We start from the raw sequence: 21,245 nt of genomic DNA, 5'->3' as shown, positions 1-21,245 counted from the left end.
TGTGCTGTTGCTGCTGTTGCTTCTATTGCTGCTGGTACCGCTGCTGTTGCTGCCGGCGGACATTGAAAAGCGTCCTGCTGACCGAGTATTCACAAGCTGATCTGTGTTTGTTCACTAGATTGGGCTGCTGACTCACTCTGAAAAAAGACTTGGCGAGTCGTGATTACTGGCCTAATTGTTCCTGGTTTGGGTGATGGACGTTTTATTGCGACAGTCCCTGCGGTGCTGTGTCCCTGAATTCAACAGCTGATGGAATGCTTTTAGCCTTTCATTGACCGGGTTAAAGTCCCCCTATTGTCTGGGGGCGCCCGTGAATGCGGCACTCGGGGCGACCTGACAGAGGGGATGAGAGCCGCTCTGCCAGGCTGGGGTGAGGCGCGGCGGGTGGGGCGCGGCGGGCGGTGTGCAGAGGCTGTGGCTGACTAGAACAATATTGGTGCATCACTGCGTGGCGAATGAGAATGAAAATGCCATGCGCATATAGTCATGATTTATGAGCATTTTACTATAACACTGCCGCCATCTTTTTCTCATCCCAATAAAGCGACCGTCCCCATTTCGTCTGTTCCTGAGTCTCCATCCCGCACACCACGTTTCACTTCCTAGTCATGCATCTCTCTCTCTTTCACCTTTACTGAGCGTGTCTTCCCCTGACACATTTTAGATCGCACTGTCTTGCCGTAATAACTCCCAGGACAAGTCGCAAAGTGGGCATGGGTAGGCGAATGTGAAGGTTTCGGGGCTTGGTTTGTCCCGAGGTGTGCATGAGGCACGGGGCGTGGCTGTGGGGCTGCACAAGCGCGGGGGATCCTCACTCCCCGCGGTAAGTGAGGTGCTGTGTCGCCACGCAATGTTTGTCAGAATTGGTGACCTTAACCCCATAGAAAGGACAGCTCACTGACACTACTGCTGGCTGCCATGAAGCAGACAGAGATAGAAAGCCACATCGAACCGCTCCATCTGTCCGCTCTCATCCCATCTCATTGCTTTTCCTTTTTTTTTTTTTTTTCATGGTTCTATTTGCGAGTCCTTTTCCTTGTTCCCTTGGTTTCTTGTCAGCAGCAAATGACGTTAGAAGTTTTGTGAGCGTTTTCATGACGTGCACATGAAAAAAAAAAAAAGCATATATATTACACTGCAGTCTTTGTGAGATCAGGCGGCGCGGGAATGGAGGCCGATTTTATTGCTCCCGTGTCGGTAATCGCGTCTGAGGGCGGTGTTGGGATTCCAGCTTGAACACCGCCCGCCGCCTCCACCATCACTCACACCACTTTTTCGTCTTTACCTTCATGAAATAAGTAGCAATGAGGATTCTAGTAATTTCAGAAGGATGAAAAAAAGAGAAAATAAGTAAACAAATGCAATAACGTATAGTTTTATAAAATAATATACACCATTCTCCACCTCAAGTATGGCATTTTTTGTACACCCATAGAAATATTGAAGTTAAAGAAAAGATCCCACTCCCTCCACAAGATCAGATAAACGGAAGGAAAACACATCAAGATACACAACGCTTTATTATGTTAGCTATGAGATGATGTAGTGTGTAGGTACATTTATCACACACAATAGCCAGTGATCTCTAACCTTCATGAGTGAGTTATTACGCCCTGACACACAACTACCTCGACCTCTACTTCACCGGCCGCAGAATGATGCCCTGTCTCTTGTCCTCAGCTGGTGGTGTCGTCCAGCGGTGGCAGCGCCGTGGGGAGCCCCTGCGAGTCCCGGGAGCCGCCCCCCCTCCCAGGTAAGTGTGTCCTTCTCTCGTGTACCCTGCTGTACGGGCCTCCCTTCCAGCGCCACTCACCCTCACATCACAATACAGCTCTCCCCTCTACATCATGATATGATGTAGAGTATATGAATATTTCATTCATATACCCTACATCATATAATTTCTCATTAACTACTGATTAAATGTATGAATGCTGTTTCTTCATAATCAAATATAAAGAGACACATTGCCTTTCATTAAAACATAGAATTCAGTTCTTTTTCAAGTTCATATTTGCTCGATACTGTCTTTGTTGTCTTTGTATGTTAATTAATTTCCTTCATATAAAGAAAAGCACAACTGCCTGATTCAATACTCATTTTCTAGATCTTTCTCTGAATTGGAGAACAATAGAAAGCTGAATTCTCTTCAATCTTCATGATGACTCAGTGTAATCTAAACGTGATCTTCCTATGTTACTCATTTCTTTCATATGTTAATTTCTCGTGTGTCTTCCGCCGCTGCAGGAGGGATGGGCGTCGGGGGTTACGACCTGATGACGTACCAGCGGCTGGCCAGCGCCTTGTATGCCCACCCGCCCCACGCCACCCTCGACCCTGCCACGCCTACTTCCATCCCGCCCACCACGCCCACCACTCTCCTCGCTGCCCACGACCCTCTTCTTCACGTAAGTTGACGCCGCTATGCCACTATCAGCGACACTCGATGCTACGTCCCGAAACTCAAGCTGGGTGCCATAACGCTGCGCCATACTCCACCATCTTGCACACTAACCCACACCACACTGCTCCTCACCTCCTGCTCTGTCCTGTCGTAAGGGATGAGCGCTACCACTGTTCATGTAGAGGGTACATCATCGCATTTCCCCTATGACTGCACCTAAGTAACTCTCACCGACTGGACATGAAAGCTGATGTTAGTGTATAAAGCGGGACGACTTGGAAACCTAACTCTCCCGGTGTCCTGAAGGGTACAGCAGGACTTCCTTGCACTCTAGCCCTCCAAGATCACTCCATGGATGTTCTCATTGACTCACAACGTTTTCATACTTACGTCGTGCCAGTACTACCAGCCATCCAGGTCTCCGTACACTTAAGGACGCGGTGAATGGTGGGTTTCCCGGCAGCGGCGGTAGTGGTATTCAGGACGGCCAGGTCACGAAGGTTTTTACTGATCGACCTTGCCACTCGACACCGCTGCGGTCCCCTGCGGTCGCCTCACTGTCTATTTTTTCCTATCATCTTTGCGTTTTTGGTATCGTAATAACATTCCACTGATTGGCTACATGTGTTGATTTTTGTATTAAGATTTTTTAAACATTTTTCATTCATTTTCGTGTCTTTCCCGTGAAGTTGAGTCTTGTCTGTACTGGGTGCTTTTTTTCTTTTTTTTTTTCTTTTCAATGTTTGATCGTTTTTACCGATTGTCTTTTTGTGATGTTTATTGAAGGCTTTTACTCAATTTTATGACGCGTTTGGTTATTGCTGATTACTACACGGCACCCAGACGCAGGCGATTACGGTTATATGAGCAGTGATAGTGTAGGAAGTATTGGGTTGTTTGATGGAAGATTACGGTCAAAGTGAAGGATGACAGAGGGAATATTGGTTAGCGTTAAGAAGTATACATTTACACAGCACAACTCAATATTCTGCTTCGTTTAATTTCCCTTAGTATTATCTTTCTTCAATAACATTTACAAACATAGACTTTAACATAATAGTTTTCCTTGTACACACACACACACACACACACACACACACACACACACACACACACACACACACACACACACACACACACACACACACACACACACACACACACACAAACAGGCCTGAACTGAACAGAGCAACTCTAAGAAAAAAAAAAAAAAAAAAAAGAAGGAAGATGGCCTCGCCGCGCGCCTTCCTCCTGCCACCCATCCAGCCCGACCCAACACACACTCCCGGTGGTTCTGGAGCGGGCAAGACAGCGTCGCATACTCACAATAAAGCTAGAACAGCAATCAACCCCTTCTGTTGCCTCTTTCTCCCTTACATTTAACAACACTACTCACTCACCGCCATCCTTCCTGCCTCGAAAATCTGCTTATGTTGCGTGGTTCTTATTCCTGTTCTATGGCTCAAGACGTCTTCCCTGCCAATCTTACCCGCTCACCTTGCCCATCTTGTCTTCATCTGTGCCCGCGATACACTTACACCCCTGCCTGTTCCGCCAAGACTTCACTATTGCCTCACCCTTCCCTGCTGTGGTCGGGTGAGTCAGTGCAGAGAGAGAGAGAGAGAGAGAGAGAGAGAGAGAGAGAGAGAGAGAGAGAGAGAGAGAGATTTCTCGGTAGGTGAGGTAGCGTTCTCTCGTAACACTAGCTTAGGTATTGAGATTTTGTTGCTGCGGTATCATTGCTTAATAAAAAGAAGGAAAGAAAAAATTATTCATACTTATCTCGACGACTCCTCGCCTATATAACCTTCTATCCCATCCAGTCAACTTACTGCTTACTCGATACATCACTACCCAGATACCGAGGAACCTTCAAAACTTCCTCATCTCTATAGTTCTTGCGCCGTTACGTTCCTTGATCGATCTATCTTTCTTCTTTCCCTTTCCCGATTACTCCTCCCGTTTCTCCTCCCAATCTCTGCCTCCACCGCTACTACAATCACCACCAACTCCGCCACCATCACCGCCGCTTCCCTGTTTTCACACCGCCCCGGCTCTCCTTGGCGCTGCCTTGAGGAGTGACGGAACTACGACTTGCCAAAAGGATAATGCGTGAACCGTTTAGAGATCAGGTTCTTTATTCCTTCTTCCTCTTCAATTTTAGTTTCAAACACTCCCCAATTTGCTCTTCAGGTGAAAGGGAAACGATAGATAGATAAAATAATATATCTCTCTCTTGCCTTATACTTACACCTCTCTTTGATTTGCTTTTACTATTCATTTATTTACTGTACTCTAAATAAAATACTTAACAGTTCTCTCTTTCCTGCACAAAATTCTCTCCTCTTCTGCGTCTTTATTCTATTTTTAATGCATTATCCTACGAGTACTGGCAAACGTAATTAATTTCCTCTCATTCCTCAGACCCCCGACACCAGGCAGCCACCAACACACACCCTGCCCACTCACTTAACACTCACCACACATTCCATCGCCCACATTTTACCATAAAACCCAACACACGACTGGGCTACCACCACCACCACCGCCACCACACCACTAACACTACCAACACGGCCATTCATCTAACGTTACGCTGTTCAAGTTTCTCTCTCTCTCTCTCTCTCTCTCTCTCTCTCTCTCTCTCTCTCTCTCTCTCTCTCTCTCTCTCTCTCTCTCTCTCTCTCTCTGTGTGTGTGTGTGTGTGTGTGTGTGATAATGACTCCACCTAACACCTCCCTGCTGGCTTTTGTCTCTCCTCGCGAACAAAAACACACGCCGCTGCTGAACACGCCGCTTACACGCTGTTGTTGCCTCAGCGCTTTGTATGAACAGTGGTCGTGTGTTTGTGCAACTCACGCGTGTCTCACTTTAGAGCAGGCGGTATTTGGCGAGTTATTCAAGGTAATTGTGATGGTGATAGTGGTGGAGGAAGTGACCTGTTTGAGTTATAAGGAGAGCAAGGCAGACAGACTAGCAGGTGACGTGAGGAGGCGAGTGAGGAGCGAGGTCAGGGGTCAATAGGTCTCTGGGAGGTCGTCAGGGAAGGAGAACAGTAGGAATAAGAGAAAGGGAACCCGAAGACCAAGGCATGACATAAATGCCTATCTATTCCTTCCTTCTCTTTCCTTACCCTCTGTTCCCCTTCCCCTTCCATGCCGCAGCCTCCCGTTTCTCCTCCCCACGTGCGAGGGTGTCAAGTCTTGTTCCCTCACTCTTCATCTCCTCCTCCTCCTCCTCCTCCTCCTCCTCCTCCTCGTTGCTCTCTCGCTCTTCTTACTTGGCTATATTCCTCCTCATTCTCATTCTCTTTCTCCTCCTCCTCCTCCTTTTTTTTTTTTCTTCTTCTTCTTCTTCTTCTCCTTCACCTTCTCGGATTCAATCCCTCATAAGGCATTTCTTCTTTTGTCGTGTTTTAACGCCACAATGACCTCGTTTTTTCTTGCTTTCCTAGTCATTACCCCTCCTTCTGCCCATCCTCCTCCTCCTCCTCCTCCTCCTCCTCCTCCTCCTCCTCCTCCTCCTCCTCCTTGTCCTCCTCCTCCTCCTTCTCCTCCACATTCTACTTGGATCCCTAGTAGTTTCATTGTGGCACTCAAAGTACAAACATGTTATTATCTCCTACAGCCTCTTTTATCCCTTACCTCCTTCACGCACTCCTTCACTCTCTCTCCATTTTGCCTCTTTCGTCTTTTCCAACAAGCATCCTTATCCCAAAGAAACCTACATTACTCTACATGATTACCTAACTCACCTCTTGTAGACACAGGCTCATCTAACGTACAGAAAACTAGAAACAAGGTGTACATTACTCTTATTTTTTTATCTATTCAATTTTCTTATATCAAACGACGTGGCAGAGGGACAAAGGTGGAGGAAAGAGACAGAGAGAGAGAAAGAGAAGTATAGGTGGAGAGAAGGAGAGAGAATGAGGGTAAGAGAGGACCACCGCTTAGCTCTCAAGTGTCAGAAGAGAAGTGAGGGAAGGAGGAAGAGGAGAGGGAAAATTGAGGAGATGAAGAGGACTGAGGGGAGAGTAAGTGAGGCTGGCTGAGGAGGAAGTGATAGAAGGGGCACTATGGGAGGCAGGCAGTGAGTGATGAGAGAGAGAGAGAGAGAGAGAGAGAGAGAGAGAGAGAGAGAGAGAGAGAGAGAGAGAGAGAGAGAGAGAGAGAGAGAGAGAGAGAGAGAGAGAGAGAGAGAGAGAGAGAGTGGGGGGGAGGGTATAAGGAGAGGAATGAAAGACAGCACCGGTGAAGGAAGGAAGGAGGGAGGGAGGAAGGGAGGGAAAGAATGAGGGAATGAGGTCACAGTTTAGTTGACATCCACGTAATAATGACCCATAACGTGTGTGTGTGTGTGTGTGTGTGTGTGTGTGTGTGTGTGTGTGTGTGTGTGTGTGTGTGTGTGTGTGTGTGTGTGTGTGTGTGTGTGTATATATGAATTGACAGTCAGCTTTGCTTTTACAGTAAGTGTAAGAAAAAATATCTTAGATAATCTTTCCAAACAAACATGATCACTACTCGTACTTACCGCGCACAGCCTCCACGTCACGACCTGTGCTGCGCCGCCATCCATCACGCCGGGTCACGAGAGCTGCGTGTAGCGGGAGGCACAGCAAGACCCGCACGTGTACTTACTCCCTTCCAGTCTAACATGTACAGGGAGGGAGGGAGGGTGGGAGGGTCATTCGTACCTGAATCATGCACGCTCATGAAGCTATGCACGCCTCATGCATGATGGACCTATGCCTACCTTCCCTCCATCTCCTCCTCCTCCTCCTCCTCCTCCTCCTCCTCGGCGGTGCTTAGCCTCACACAAAGTCACCCCACTGCAGCGTGTGTTGTGATATTTTGTGGGTTGTACATTTTTAATTTATACCGACGATGGAATGATGTTTTTTATTGTTATTTTTTTCTGTTTATTGACATCTATGTACAATTATCGCTTCACAGTGTACAGACTCACTTACGATAACTATACTTACGAAAGGGCTATTTGATTTATACTATATTGAACGCATTTTTAATATTTTTTTTTTATTTTAACCATCAAGTGCGTTCATTCAAATTCACGAGGAGTCAAGTTTGAGCATCATTACGAGGCTACTGTGTGTGTGTGTGTGTGTGTGTGTGTGTGTGTGTGTGTGTGTGTGTGTGTGTGTGTGTGTGTGTGCGCAGGAAGAAATAAGTAGGTAGTGAACTGTCATTCCTTCACATCCTCACGTTTCGTCCCACGCACGTACCTCACACCCTCACTTCCACACCTTCACCTCTTCAACCTCCTGTACTCCTTTATTCTTTTTCACCGACCTGCAGAAACCCTTGACTCCGATCCTAAATGTGAAGCCTAGAATGCAGAAGCCACCGCGTCAATTACTTCACCTGAACCACTTATAACAAACCCGCGTATACGAACTCCGCACTTTTTTTCTTTTTCCTTCGGAGCCAGAGCAGCGGGTGGCGGGGAGACGCGTGCCCTCCATTATACCATTTCCACGGAGTCGTTGTGTCTGCGGCCGAGTCCCATAAGTTCCAATAACGCACCGCGGCCTGAGAACCCTCGCTGCCTCCTTCCTCATAATGCACCGTCTTCCCTAACTCTTCTAAACAGCTCAGAATAGGTCTAAATGGCTCCAAATAGCTCGGAATCGCCTTCCCTCACCCCACCCCTCCTTCTCCTGCTCCTTTTCCTCCTCCTCCTCCTCCTCCTCCTCCTCCTCTTCCTCCCTCCTCCCTCGGCAAGAAGGGTGTGAAATCGGAGCACATTTTTCAGCTCACCCAACGACTTAACACGCGGCCTAGACCATCCCTTGTTGCTAGTTAAAGTCACTGTCCACATCCTCGACCGTGACTTCGACTTCGCCTTCGATACGCACCCACCATGTCATTTTCTCTCCTCCACTTTCCCCTTATAATTTCACTCATACCTCCACCTCGAATTCTCTAAAACTATTTCCACGCTTGCCGCCTTATGACCGCCACCGCCTGCCTACGCTCTCCCCTCGCCTCTCCGGACTCAAGAAACAATGGTATTTTCCGCAGGGAGAGAGAGAGAAAGAGAGAGGAAAGAGGGGCGTGCTAGTGCGGTGGCGGCGGTATCTGGCGGCCGCGTGGTGATGACAAGCCGCTGCCGCTACATAGCTCGCCACCGGCTTAGTGACACTGTTTGGCACTGGGAAGAGAAACGGCCTCGTATTGCGCATATACTACACTGCGGCCTGCGGTATAGGGAGGCGCGTACTCTCTCCCTCTCTCTCTCTCTCTCTCTCTCTCTCTCTCTCTCTCTCTCACTCTCTCTCTCCCTCTGCGTCGTGACTTGCCGGCGTGTCAATATGCTAAACAGAGGGACTATTCAATGGCCGTCTTTTTACACTTTCCTCTTATTTTTTCCCCGTTAGCGAGTTCTGCACAGAGACATGAGTGCTGATTGATCGCGTTGTCTCCCTGCTTCATCATCCTCCTTCCTCTCGCCTCCCTGGAACGAGATGGGGCTGCGGGAGGCGTCTGGCTGTGGCTGTGGCTGTGGCGAGGTGCAAGACAAGAAAAAGACGCAGGAAAAGCGTGTAACTAAAGGAGAGAGAGAGAGAGAGAGAGAGAGAGAGAGAGAGAGAGAGAGAGAGAGAGAGAGAAACACCCGCTGCGCCGTGAAGGTCGCCACCAAACACTTAACACACACAACGCGCGCCATAAATTTTCACTTCGACAAACTTGGAAACAAAGGCAAAAAAATGATAGCAAGAAAAGAAACAATACATCTAACCAAACATAAAAGGAATGCGGGAATGACGAGACGATAAAGGCGCAACAGAGAGACAGAGAGACAGAGAAAGACAGAGAATTTGTGTGTGAAGAGACGAAGGAGGGGAAGGGGAAGAAAAAAAAAAAAAAAAGGGAAGGAAGTATAAGAAGAAAGACAGAGAAGGAAGGATGTGCATTACAAGATTGTAGAAATTGGGAAGTGGAAGTAAGTATAATAAGGGCGAGGCATATTGTGTGTGTGTGTGTGTGTGTGTGTGTGTGTGTGTGTGTGTGTGTGTGTGTGTGTGTAGTACTCAACACCACTTAAATCAAAGCCCAGCATCTCACACTCTCTCGCGGGTAGACTCCGATAAACGAGCCTCTTCTCCCTTTTTCTGCCCCCCGCCAGTCCCCGGTGCCTTCGGTATTAACTCTATTAAAGCCCCTCAAATTGAATCGGAGTCATTAAAATCCACTTTACTTGCCCTCTTGGCGTCGAGGGGCACAGGATAAAGGGGGACGAACAGACGGCCGGGGAAAGAGAGAGAGAAAGAGAGAGTGCAAGAGAGAGAGAGAGAGAGACAGCCAGAGCGAGCGAGAGATGAGATGAGAGAGAGAAAGACAGAGAGGGAGGGTAGAGTACGGATTGTTTACAGAGCATGGAGAGTAAAAAGCTGTAATGGTGCCAGACAGCGAGTTTTATTATCCCATAGACGCTTGTTAAGTTTTGAGTGGAGAGAAGCTGGTTGTAGGGCAGACCTACATATGTTGAGGGGCGGGATGGGGAGGAAGAGAGAGAGGAAAGAGAGAGGAGAGAGACGCTGTAGGTGAAGTGACGTATATGAAGTGGAGGGAATGAAAAGATTTGGAGTATGAAGGAGAAACACAGATAGGGAGCTAAGTTATGAGGAAACTTTGGGGTAAACATGAATAATTTGGGTGATGAGGAAAAAAAAATGGGCTTTATATAGAAGAAAGTCAAGCAGAGGGCGTATTGGAGAAGACGAGTGTTCGGAATGGGAGGGGAGGATTGAAGTGGTGATAGAGAGGGGAGTGTTGAAGTGGGCAATAAGACCAGGTGGAGGCGAAGGGAAAGCTTGGTAGTGGGTGGCGGCAGGGAGGCAATGAGGGGGAAAGACAGCAAGGTGGTAGCGAAGAGGGACGACCACCGTAGCACCAGTTTGTACATACGAGAAGAGCAATTTGTCTCCTTTATAAATTCCGAGGCGTGAATAAAACAAGCATGAATTCAGTTTCGTATGTACAGTCATCAAGAATAAATGAACAACAAGGTTTTATTCATGTCCGCCGGCCAGTTCTGATAGAGACTCCTGAATTATCTTTACTATATAGAGCTGTGTTGTTTATATATTTATGCTGGGGAGTGAATTGTGAAAGGAGTAGTAGGTAGTGAGGTTTGTTTGCTTCAGAGAGGAGTTAGTTCTCTTGTGGGATGGGTGGTGGGGAAGGTAATGCATTGTAACCTTCATGAATATAAAAGCCTTTGCATGTCCTACGAGTAAGCGACCAAAGAAAGATTGTAAGAAATGAAAAGGTTATATGAATAGTTTGTACATTATTTAATCCCTACCACTAACACCACCACCACCATTACCACCACACTTGCTGATGCGTATACCTGCGTCTCCATTAGAAAAAAAAAATAGAGAAGGAAAGGAAGAGGGTGGTGATGATGATGATGATGATGATGATGATGATAATGATAATGATGATGATGATGATGATGATGATGATGATGATGATGATGATGAAGAGATCTATTAACAAAACCATTACCTCCACAATATCTACCACGGCAAATATCTACCATGGCAAATACCACCACAAGCATCACCAATATCAAAACCACAGCAGCACCAAGAAAAGCGTCATCATTACCATCATCACCATCATTTAAATCACCATCAACAACAAAAGTAACAACACAGCCCATCCCCCTTCCCCTCCTCCTCCATCCCTCTCCAAACCTCTTAAAACACGCGTTGTCATTACCATCATCATCATAATCATCAACAACAACAGGAGTAACAGCACAGGCCCTCTCTTCTCCTCCTCCTCCTCTTCTGTACCCTCCAAACCCCTTAAAACACGATCATCTAAATTCCAAAATAACATAAACTGGTAGAAAACATCTTCACAGGAGACACCGAAACCTTTTAAAACTTCAGAAGGCAAGATTGACCTCGTAAATCCTACGGCGGCGAGGCGGGGCGTCCTGCCTCAAGTTACGCCCGTCCTGCCTCCCACTGCCACCCCCATAACCCCTACAGCCTCCACCCCTGTCACTACCTCAGCCCCCTATTCTGCTCCTCAAACGACCCAGAAAGGAACTGTACCTGCCGGACCGCTCCCCATTTCCTACCCACTCACACTCACACCTTCCACCCCTAGAATCTATTTTACACCCTTCCCGGAACTCTAAGCCTTACCCTGTAGTTTTGAATTTCTCACCCTACCTTCGCCATCACCTTGTCCACACACCTACACACCTGGTCTGCCCGAATCCTGCTTCCCCTAATGCCTTCACATCCATCACTACGAGTACTACTTCCCCGCCCCCTCCATTCCATGCTGTGTCCGCCCCGCCCTGCCCTCCCATACCCTCACCCGCCGTGTGTACTAGTCGCCTTCCCTCACGTTCACCTCTGCATTCATCTTCTCACCTCATGCACCTGTTTCTCCTCCCATCCTCACCTCAGCTTAACACTCTCGTTCGTGACTCCAATCCACTCAAACTTAGCATCAAACATGGACACACACACAGACACTCTTTCTCTCTCTCGAGCTCTTTCACACACACAGACACACACACACACACACACACACACACGGTACTGTACATATCTACAGCCCCAACACGTTTCCTACTTGACCCCAAACACTCCACTCCGTCTCAGCCCTCCTCCTTCCCTCTTTCACACCCGTGTCGGCACCATCACCACCCACAGCTTCACAATCTCCCCCTCCACACCCTCCGAGCCACACAACAACATACCACCGTCATTCCTCCCATATCTTTCCGTTCCTTACATGCACGCACTCCACATACATCAGCACGCCATTGTGTACCGCTGTTCCTCCTCTTTTCCAGGCGTTGGCGGCCATACAAAAACATGAAAGTGGGGTTTGGTGGTGCGTGTGAGAGAGAGAGAGAGAGAGAGAGAGAGAGAGAGAGAGAGAGAGAGAGAGAGAGAGAGAGAGAGAGAGAGAGAGAGAGAGAGAGAGAGAGAGAGAGAGAGAGAGAGAGAGTGACTAACATAGAGGGGAAAAATTATTGAAGAGAAATTGAGGCGAAAGTGTCGAGGAAATGCAACCACCTCGACATTTTGATGTAAGGAGGAGGAGGAGGAGGAGGGAGGTGACAAGTGAATGCAAAAATCTTGTGAATAGAAAAACACACAAACGAGAGAGAGAGAGAGAGAGAGAGAGAGAGAGAGAGAGAGAGAGAGAGAGAGAGAGAGAGAGAGAGAGAGAGAGAGAGAGAGAGAGAGAGAGAAAGAAGACAGAGAAAAAGACACGAAGAAAAGACACAAAAAAAGCAAAAGAAAAACAAACACAAACACAAAACCAAACAGAAAAAAAACAGAGAATGAAACAAGAAAATGAAAAAAAAGAACATGAAAAATAAGAAATAACAAAAGGAGAGGCAAATAAAGGGAGGAATAGAGACAGGAGGGACGAGAAGAGATAGGGAAGGGGGAGGGATGGGGAGGGAAGGGCGTGCCACAAGAGATGGGAGTGCCAGTAGGGGGGCGAGGGTGCCACTGTGGGCATTCCTTTCAGCCTTGTTAGCCCCCGAAGGTGATAAGTTGTCAGGCGAGAAGGGGCGAGGGACAGGAGGAGGAGGAGGAGGAGGAGGAGGAGAAGAAGAGGAGGAGGAGGAGGAGGAGGAGGAGGAGGAGAAGAAGAAGAAGAAGAAGAAGAAGTAGGAGGAGGAGGAGGAGGAGGAGGAGGAGGAGGAGGAGGAGGAGGAGGAGGAGGAGGAGCAGAAGTAGGAGGAAAAAAAGAGGAGAAAAATTATGAAAAAAAAAGAAAAAGAAGAAAAGAACGATAAGGAGAGTAAGAAGAAAAGAAGAAGAAAAAAGAACAACAACAACAACAACAACAACAACGACATTAATAAAAAAAAACTACAACAATAATAATAAGAAAAAAGCAAGAAGACCAAAAAAAGACGGAGAGACAGACACATAGAGATAGACAGATGAAAAAAAAAGAGATACAGAACAAGAGAGACAGACACACAGACAGACAGACAGAGAAATGAAAAAAAAAAAACCCAGGCGGGGAATTAAGAGAAGTAAATAAAGAGGGAGCGGGGATGGTGTTCACTTTCATTTTTACAGCCCGAGTGTCTCAACGTGAGCAGCTTTATTGTTCAAGTTATATTTTGTTGTGACATCCCTGAGCACTCCACCGTGTGTGTGTGTGTGTGTGTGTGTGTGTGTGTGTGTGTGTGTGTGTGTGTGTGTGTGTGTGTGTGTGTGTGTCGTTTAGACCAATTGATAATGTAATGTGTGGGTTTTTTTTCAGTATTGTCGTTATTAACAGTACCAGTATCAGTAGTAGAAGTAGTAGTAGTAGTAGTAGTAGTAGTAGTAGTAGTAGTAGTAGTAGTAGTAGTAGCAGCAATAGCAACACCAGTAGAAACTTTAATAGAAGCAATAGTAATAAAAATAAAGTTGTAAGAAAAATTTCAACCAAGATCAATCACAATCTAACCACACTCACACACACATCCACCCACACACCCTCACACCCACCCACACACACACACACACACACACACAGACACGAGTAATACATAACAACCTTGAAAAATAATATATATCTCCCTTTTACATTCTTCTCCGTTTCCTCCCAGGCTCACGAGAAGACACAAGGCGCCATCTATGAGTCAAAAAAAAAAAAAAAATTGCTATAAACCAAATCTGTCTCTCACTGCTTCACTTTCCGATATTCTGAGAAACTACAGGAAAGGGAAATAGGGTTAGTGGGTCCTAGCTAGGGGTGCCAGTCTGCGGTGGGGAGTCCGTGCTATGATAGTGAGTAATTAGTTCCGGTTACGAGCTTCAGGACATGTTTTGGAGAGGCAGGATGTGGTCAGAAGTGCCTGGCTGCGATGTGGTATGCCAGGCTGGAGTTACGAGACCCTGGCTGTAATGGTGAGTGACAGACAGGTGGAGGTGTGATGGGTACGTAGCTTGACGGAGTGACGGAATGTGACAGCGCTAAGACATGATGTAGTGTGACAGTCTTTCTCAATCATCGTGTTAACTCTTTCCTTTAGTTGTACATTCGCGTGCCTCTCCCTCTCTCATGAGTATTGCCACATCTGCTACTACTACTATTAATACTGCTGCTGGTGCTGCTGCTACTACTACTACTATTACTACTACTACTACTACTACTACTACTACTACTACTACTACTACTACTGCTACTACTACTACTACTCCCACTATTGGCCTTCTAAATTTATACCATTCAAGACAGTCACAGTTATGTAGGTGATCCCAAAACGCTCTCATTCTACCCTCGAGAATGTGTTTGGGTCTTTGTCATATTTGCCACAACACAGCACTAAAAGCACACAAACATTTACTTAACGAGAGTAAACGAAAACATGGACTACAAAGAAAAGATACTTAAGGTAAAGATATTATAAAGTCAATATAAGTAATGTTACTCTTACCGCCTCGTTACCTTCTTACACTTCCTCGTAAAATTTTAGTATGGCAAACTAACAATGTTTTTATTTCTTTTCCTTTTTTTTTTTTCCTGAATCGATCTTTCTACTTCCTTCTAGCCTGTATAAACAAACAATGACTAAGAGAATCAGCATTTCTCCTCTTCCTACATCCTGCCACCACACATTCCTATACTTTCCTTGTTTTTAAAGTAAACTAACAGTATCTTTTTTAATCTGTTTTTATCCGTCACTCACCCCTTCTAACCTGTACGCAAGGAATGACTAAGAGCACGAACATTTCCACTCCAGCGCTTTGCCGCTAAGTCCCTGCCCGGCCCCATCCTGTCGCCGCCCCGCCAGGCGACACTCGTGGCCTCTATAGTGTCTTGTGTCGTGGCGCGGCGGCGTGATCCCGGACAGACCCTCTACTTAGGGCGGTGTTGTGTGTCGTTTACGAAATAGGAAGTCCGTCTGTGTCTCCTTGGTCTGAGAAACGAACGAACGAACACACACACACACACACACACACACACACACACACACACACACACACACACACACACATGTCGATCGAATATCATGAGTTATAACATTATCTATATACTCTTTAAATCCAACGCTCATTAGCTCTGATACGCAGTAACACTGATAAAACAATGATATTCTACTTTAACCCCTTTCAGTACCGGGACATTTTTACTTTGAGATTTGTGTACGATTAGACCATTTTATTGACATTGGGAACTGTCTATGGAGGTCAGAAGATGAATGGCCAGTCTTCACTATTCTAATCCCCCACACGAGTTTCTGAAGCCGTATAAAATCACCAAATAGTAAGTAGAATGAATATGGAAACGCGTCATGGTAGTGAAGGGGTCAAATATATGTTTAATTTTCATTGAATTACCATGTTTTGTTTGAAGTCTGAAGTGTTCGTACTGTCAAAGATGGCGTTGAGAGATGGTGAGTGAAGGACGCGTCAGTGTACAGTATTGACAAAACATCGCGTTATTGTTCACCTGGTCACACCTTCACCACACCGAGGAAGCCTTACAACCCTAGCCAACCATGTAATGCCCGCTCGAATTTACCTGATTCCACTCCCTCTCTCTCTCTCTCTCTCTCTCTCTCTCTCTCTCTCTTGTGTGACAATGATACGAGATAACCATAATAACAAAACACATAAAACCTCAAGGAAATTACGTATCTCACCCTTTCTCTCTCGCCGGACAAAGAAGAAAACGTTCCACCTCTCCGGGAAACAATCACATAAAAAACGATCAAAAAAAGTAAACGTAACAAACACATAAAGGAAAGGGACATAAGAAAAAAAAACACGAAATATAATAACACAAACCTTCCCTTCACTGTCCATTACTTGACACTCGACACACGAACAGAGGACACTAACACCACCACCTTCCTTCATTCTCCGCCCCACAGAAGACAGGAAGGCGCTTAGGGAAGGATTCAGCGCCTCCCCTTAAATTATCCCTCGGTTCTTTTTGTCTTCGGGTGAACCTAAAGACAGGAGTCCATTCCTTCTGGCGGGTGTGGGTAGGGCGGCGTGTCCTTTTCCTTCCTCGTGGCGGCGGCTGAGTCCAGGGCCAAGGTGTAAATCAAGCCTCGCCGGGGGAAACCTCGCAAATCATGTAGCAAATATAGGATTCGCGATTGATCCGTGCGAGGAAAGGATCAGGAGACACCGTGTAATATGGCCCTGCTGCTCCTCCAAGCCTTTCATGGAGAGAGAGAAAGGGTGAGGGTGATATTGATGTTTTGCGTGAGAGAGAGAGAGAGAGAGAGAGAGAGAGAGAGAGAGAGAGAGAGAGAGAGAGAGAGAGAGAGAGAGAGAGAGAGAGAGAGAGAGAGAGAAAGGATAAACATCAGATAATACACGAGTTGGGAGCGCTGTGAAATTAATGAGATCATAAATAAAGACAGATATAAGGGAACAAAGACCGTGGTAGTGTGGAGGAAACAGAACCACAAAATAACTATTAATATGCAGTGGAAAGCAACACGACCACGCTGTGCTAATTATTGTCAGCATAATATATGTAAAAAAAAAAAAAAAAAGGAGGAAAAAAAATGGAAGTAATAAGGATGCTAACCAAGTAACATATAAAGCGAAGCACGTGTAAAATGACTCAACAACGAATGAAATATCACCGTGAAGAGACTCATGGGAGATAAGTAATGTGATGATGAGGGTGTTTATAGACTGAGAGTAATAGTGATGATAATAATAATGATAATAGTAGTAATAAAGGGTGGACGAGTATTTATACATAGAAGTGTAAATAACATCTATGGGAGGAAAACAAATGTGATGAGACTCGATGCCAGTGACGTGAAGTGATGACAGCAGAAGTTATAGGCAACACACACACACACACACGCACACGCACACACACACACACACACGCACGCACACACACACACACACACACACACACACACACACACACACGGCCCGGTAGCTCAGTGGTTAGAGCGCTGGCTTCACAAGCCAGAGGACCGGGGTTCGATTCCCCGGCCGGGTGGAGATATTTGGGTGTGTCTCCTTTCACGTGTAGCCCCTGTTCACCTAGCAGTGAGTAGGTACGAGATGTAAATCGAGGAGTTGTGACCTTGTTGTCCCGGTGTGTGGTGTGTGCCTGGTCTCAGGCCTATCCGAAGATCGGAAATAATGAGCTCTGAGCTCGTTCCGTAGGGTGACGTTTGGCTGTCTCGTCAGAGACTGCAGCAGATCAAACAGTGAATCACACACACACACAGAGAGAGAGAGAGAGAGAGAGAGAGAGAGAGAGAGAGAGGCGTTACAAAATTCACAAAGGGAGAGGTTGTCAAGCCATAACAGCAACACATGTCCGGAGTTGTATTGAGTTTAGCTGCTGTGGTTATTGTTATTGCTGTTGTTACCTTTGTTAGCAGGGCCGGAGTGCGGTGCATTACTCCAACCTTATTTTACACGCTGCGCTGACTCTCGCCCAGTGTAGAGAGAGAGAGAGAGAGAGAGAGAGAGAGAGAGAGAGAGAGAGAGATAAAGAGAGTTTGTGTGTGAGTGTGACTGAGTGAGTGAGAGAGAAAGAGAGAGAGGGAAAAATGCGTATATCAGAGTGGTTCATAACATTAAACCACGTTCAGCCGTCAGTGTGAAGTATGCTGAAAGACCACGGGCAAAAACGGCCGGTGAAAAATGCATCAACTTTACGCGAACAAATCAATTATGATGAAGAATGGCCTCGCGCCATCACCGCCAAATGGCATCAACCATGTCAGTTACTATAAAAATAAATGTATCTAGAATTTACGTTTTGTGCTGAATAGAAAGGAAGTTTAGTCGGTCGTTCTTCTCTTGTTTCTCTTCTTTCTTCCTCTCTACAACGTGCTGTGTCTCTCTCTCCTTTACTTTACCATTCGTGTCCCCCAAGCCCTCCTCCTGCTCCACCTGCTCCTCCTCCCTTCACACAAGGCAAAATAAAGAGGTTGTCCTAGGAATAAACAAAAACACGAGCCCCTCAGCCAAACACACACAATCCTATCACGCTGCAAAAACATCGATTCCCTGGATAAACGGTCTCACTTATCCTTGAAATATATCCTCACTTGTGAAACTCATAACCAATAGACTCACATATACAGCAACTCTAGGCGAAGTGATATCCAATATTCAAATGTCCGATAGGTTCCAAATGGAGCTTTACAATGGCAAATATATTGTTTCCACATGTCGCAGCGCGCTCCAAAATGGCCCCGACATATGTTTGGCCAATTGGAAAAGTTTAAAATTGTGAAGTAACATGGATATAAATCTCTGGAAGCAATAACGCACGGGGCGCCGAGGTTCCCTCCCCTCATCCCTCTGCCAGCCTCCTCCTCCCTACCTCCCTGCCGCTCACTCTTCTCCCTGCCTTCCCTTCCCTTCCTGCCCCCCACTGCCGCCCTCCCCCTTTGCTTCTCCCTACCCCATCTTTCCTCTCCCGACACTACTCTCTCCAGTCACTCTCCCTTTCCTTTCATCCCTATTCCTTAGTTTCCTCCCTTCGTCTCCTGCTCCCTTGTCACCTTCCCTTGTCCTCCCTCAGTCCTTTTTCCTCACCTCACACCTCACCCGCTCAAACCTTCCTCCTGAGCCTTCTTCCCCTCTGCCATTGCTGCCTGCCTCCCTCCTTCCCTCCTTCTCTCCTTCTCTCCCTCCCCAAACGAGCTGCTCCTGCTGTTGTCGCCGCTCGTTCTAGAGTTGGTGTTGAAGCCTCGTCTCGCCCAGGACCATCCCGGCGAGCTGTTCCGATATGGTGTGTTGCTAAAAATGGGTTAGTGAAAGGGGCTGGGAAGGTCGGCTCTCCGCTCCCTCTCTCTCGCTCCCTGCGTTTGTCTGTCGTGTCCGCTGCCTTCGTCCTTGTTGCTTACATATTAAAGTCAGGATTTATGGGGCTACTCTTTCGATTCTGGACAACACACATGGAGGAAAAAGCTTTAGCGGCAGAATTACAGGATCAGAAGTGCGTGGTATTTGTTCACTCGGAGTCTGTGTGTGTGTGTGTGTGTGTGTGTGTGTGTGTGTGTGTGTGTGTGTGTGTGTGTCGGGTAGAACTGTTGGTCGGTTTCTCCTTACTCGTGTATGCGGCCCTTATGCAAATGTGACGAGGCTTTACTTATGTATTCATTTTTTGTCCTCCTCCACCAGGAAAGATGCTTGTTCTGTTCAGTGACAACGCCTTTAAGTGTATAGAGCGGCAAAGCATCACTTGTGGGGCGCTGCACATAACGGAGAAGGTCTTGGCTGGCTGCGTTATGTGTGTGTGTGTGTGTGTGTGTGTGTGTGTGTGTGTGTGTGTGTGTGTGTGTGGATCAGTGAAGGTGGGCTTCCTCTACTGTCTTTATATGAGTCACGGAATGTTTAGTCAAAGGTATTGCTTTTGATGATGATGATGATGATGATGATGATGATGATGATGATGGTGATAGTGGTGTTGCTGGTGGTGTTAGTGACAGTAGTGGTGATAACGATGGTAAAGATAACAAAAAATACATGGAAAAAAAGAAAAAAACATGAAACCCAGATAAACCACAACAACAAAAGCAATAAGAATACTAGCAAAATCACAGCAACCACAATCAATGCGAAACAAACAATAACAGCAACAACAGCGGCGGTAACCACAAAATACAATAGCACAATAACGGAAAAGAAACACTGTATACAACTCAAGTGAATGAAGTCAAACAAAGAAACATTCATAACAACGATATAATAGATCCAAAAACCTATATACATATGCTCGTATACTTAACGTGTGTGTGTGTGTGTGTGTGTGTGTGTGTGTGTGTGTGTGTGTGTGTGTGTGTGTGTGTGTGTGAGTGGTATTTATGTCAATGTATATGTATGTAAGTGCTTCTGCTACAAAGGTGCTTTCATTCTGACGTTGCCTAGCTTGGCATTGCGTGGGGTGGCAGGCTGGTGGCAGGGTGGCTGGTTGACTGGGTGGCTGGGTAGGGCTGGGTGGCTGCTGGGTGCTCGGTGCCCGTGCAGTATAAACATCCCGACAGCAACATTACCAATACATGTATGCACGTAGCAGCCAGGCGGGAATGACAGTTACCCGCGAGCCTTTCAAGGACCCTCATACAGAGCAGTGAGAGAGGGCGGGGAAAAAATAATAAAAAGTGTTCGTGCCCGCTTCCTGATCGCCCATAGATTAGCTCCCCCGACACCGGCATCTTCGGGAAAATGACAACCGAAAAGTCAATTTTAACTTTGGAAGGTGCCGCCGGCCATTTCAATCGCTGGCGCAGAATTTAATGATGAAGTTTACAACGCACCGAAACAACTTTTATGCACGTCTTAGAGAATATATAAACATGCTCCAGGCGCTCCCGGGAATTTTTAGCGCGGGTGTATTTTGCGTCTGTGCGGCAGCGGCGGCGCAATGGGGCGGAGGCGGATATATGGACGCTGTATTTTGACCTTTTAGTGAGGAGGGACAATTAAAGTTTAGCAGCTACCTGGGACACCTCGCTCTTGGCTCCCTCTTTATCTTTATTCTTCTTGCTTTCTGTATTTTGCTTTTTATCATTATTTCTTTAAGTATGTGAGTCTTTTTGTACGTATTCTTTTCCTGTTCATCTGTTCTCTCTCTCTCTCTCTCTCTCTCTCTCTCTCTCTCTCTCTCTCTCTCTCTCTCTCTTCCCTTACTTTCTTCTCCTCACACATTAATTTGTTCTCCAGATCCATCACTCTTCCCCCTTTCATCCTTCTTACGTACACGGTCTCTCTCTCTCTCTCTCTCTCTCTCTCTCTCTCTCTCTCTCTCTCTCTCTCTCTCTCTCTCTTTCTCCCCGGCTCTTTTCTTTCCTCCCTCCGGAACATATCGAGCTGGAG

At 46.6% G+C, this 21,245-nt stretch overlaps 1 protein-coding gene across 2 annotated transcripts in view; it reads left to right on the top strand.

Annotated features, from left to right (window-relative positions):
• The window catches only part of LOC123514784 (putative iroquois-class homeodomain protein irx-1), a 112,928-nt gene that overhangs the window by 68,219 nt on the left and 23,464 nt on the right, over positions 1-21,245 (top strand). For both annotated transcript variants that reach the window (XM_045272948.1, XM_045272949.1), the window contains exons 2-3: positions 1,681-1,753; positions 2,248-2,408. In XM_045272948.1, coding sequence (XP_045128883.1) covers positions 1,681-1,753; positions 2,248-2,408 — 234 coding nt within the window. The remainder of the gene's footprint in view (positions 1-1,680; positions 1,754-2,247; positions 2,409-21,245) is intronic.

Source organism: Portunus trituberculatus, chromosome 38 (assembly GCF_017591435.1).
Source record: "Portunus trituberculatus isolate SZX2019 chromosome 38, ASM1759143v1, whole genome shotgun sequence".
Classification (NCBI taxonomy): domain Eukaryota; kingdom Metazoa; phylum Arthropoda; class Malacostraca; order Decapoda; family Portunidae; genus Portunus; species Portunus trituberculatus.
Note: the sequence above shows the minus strand (reverse complement) of the source record. Positions and strands in the feature narration are given on the sequence as shown.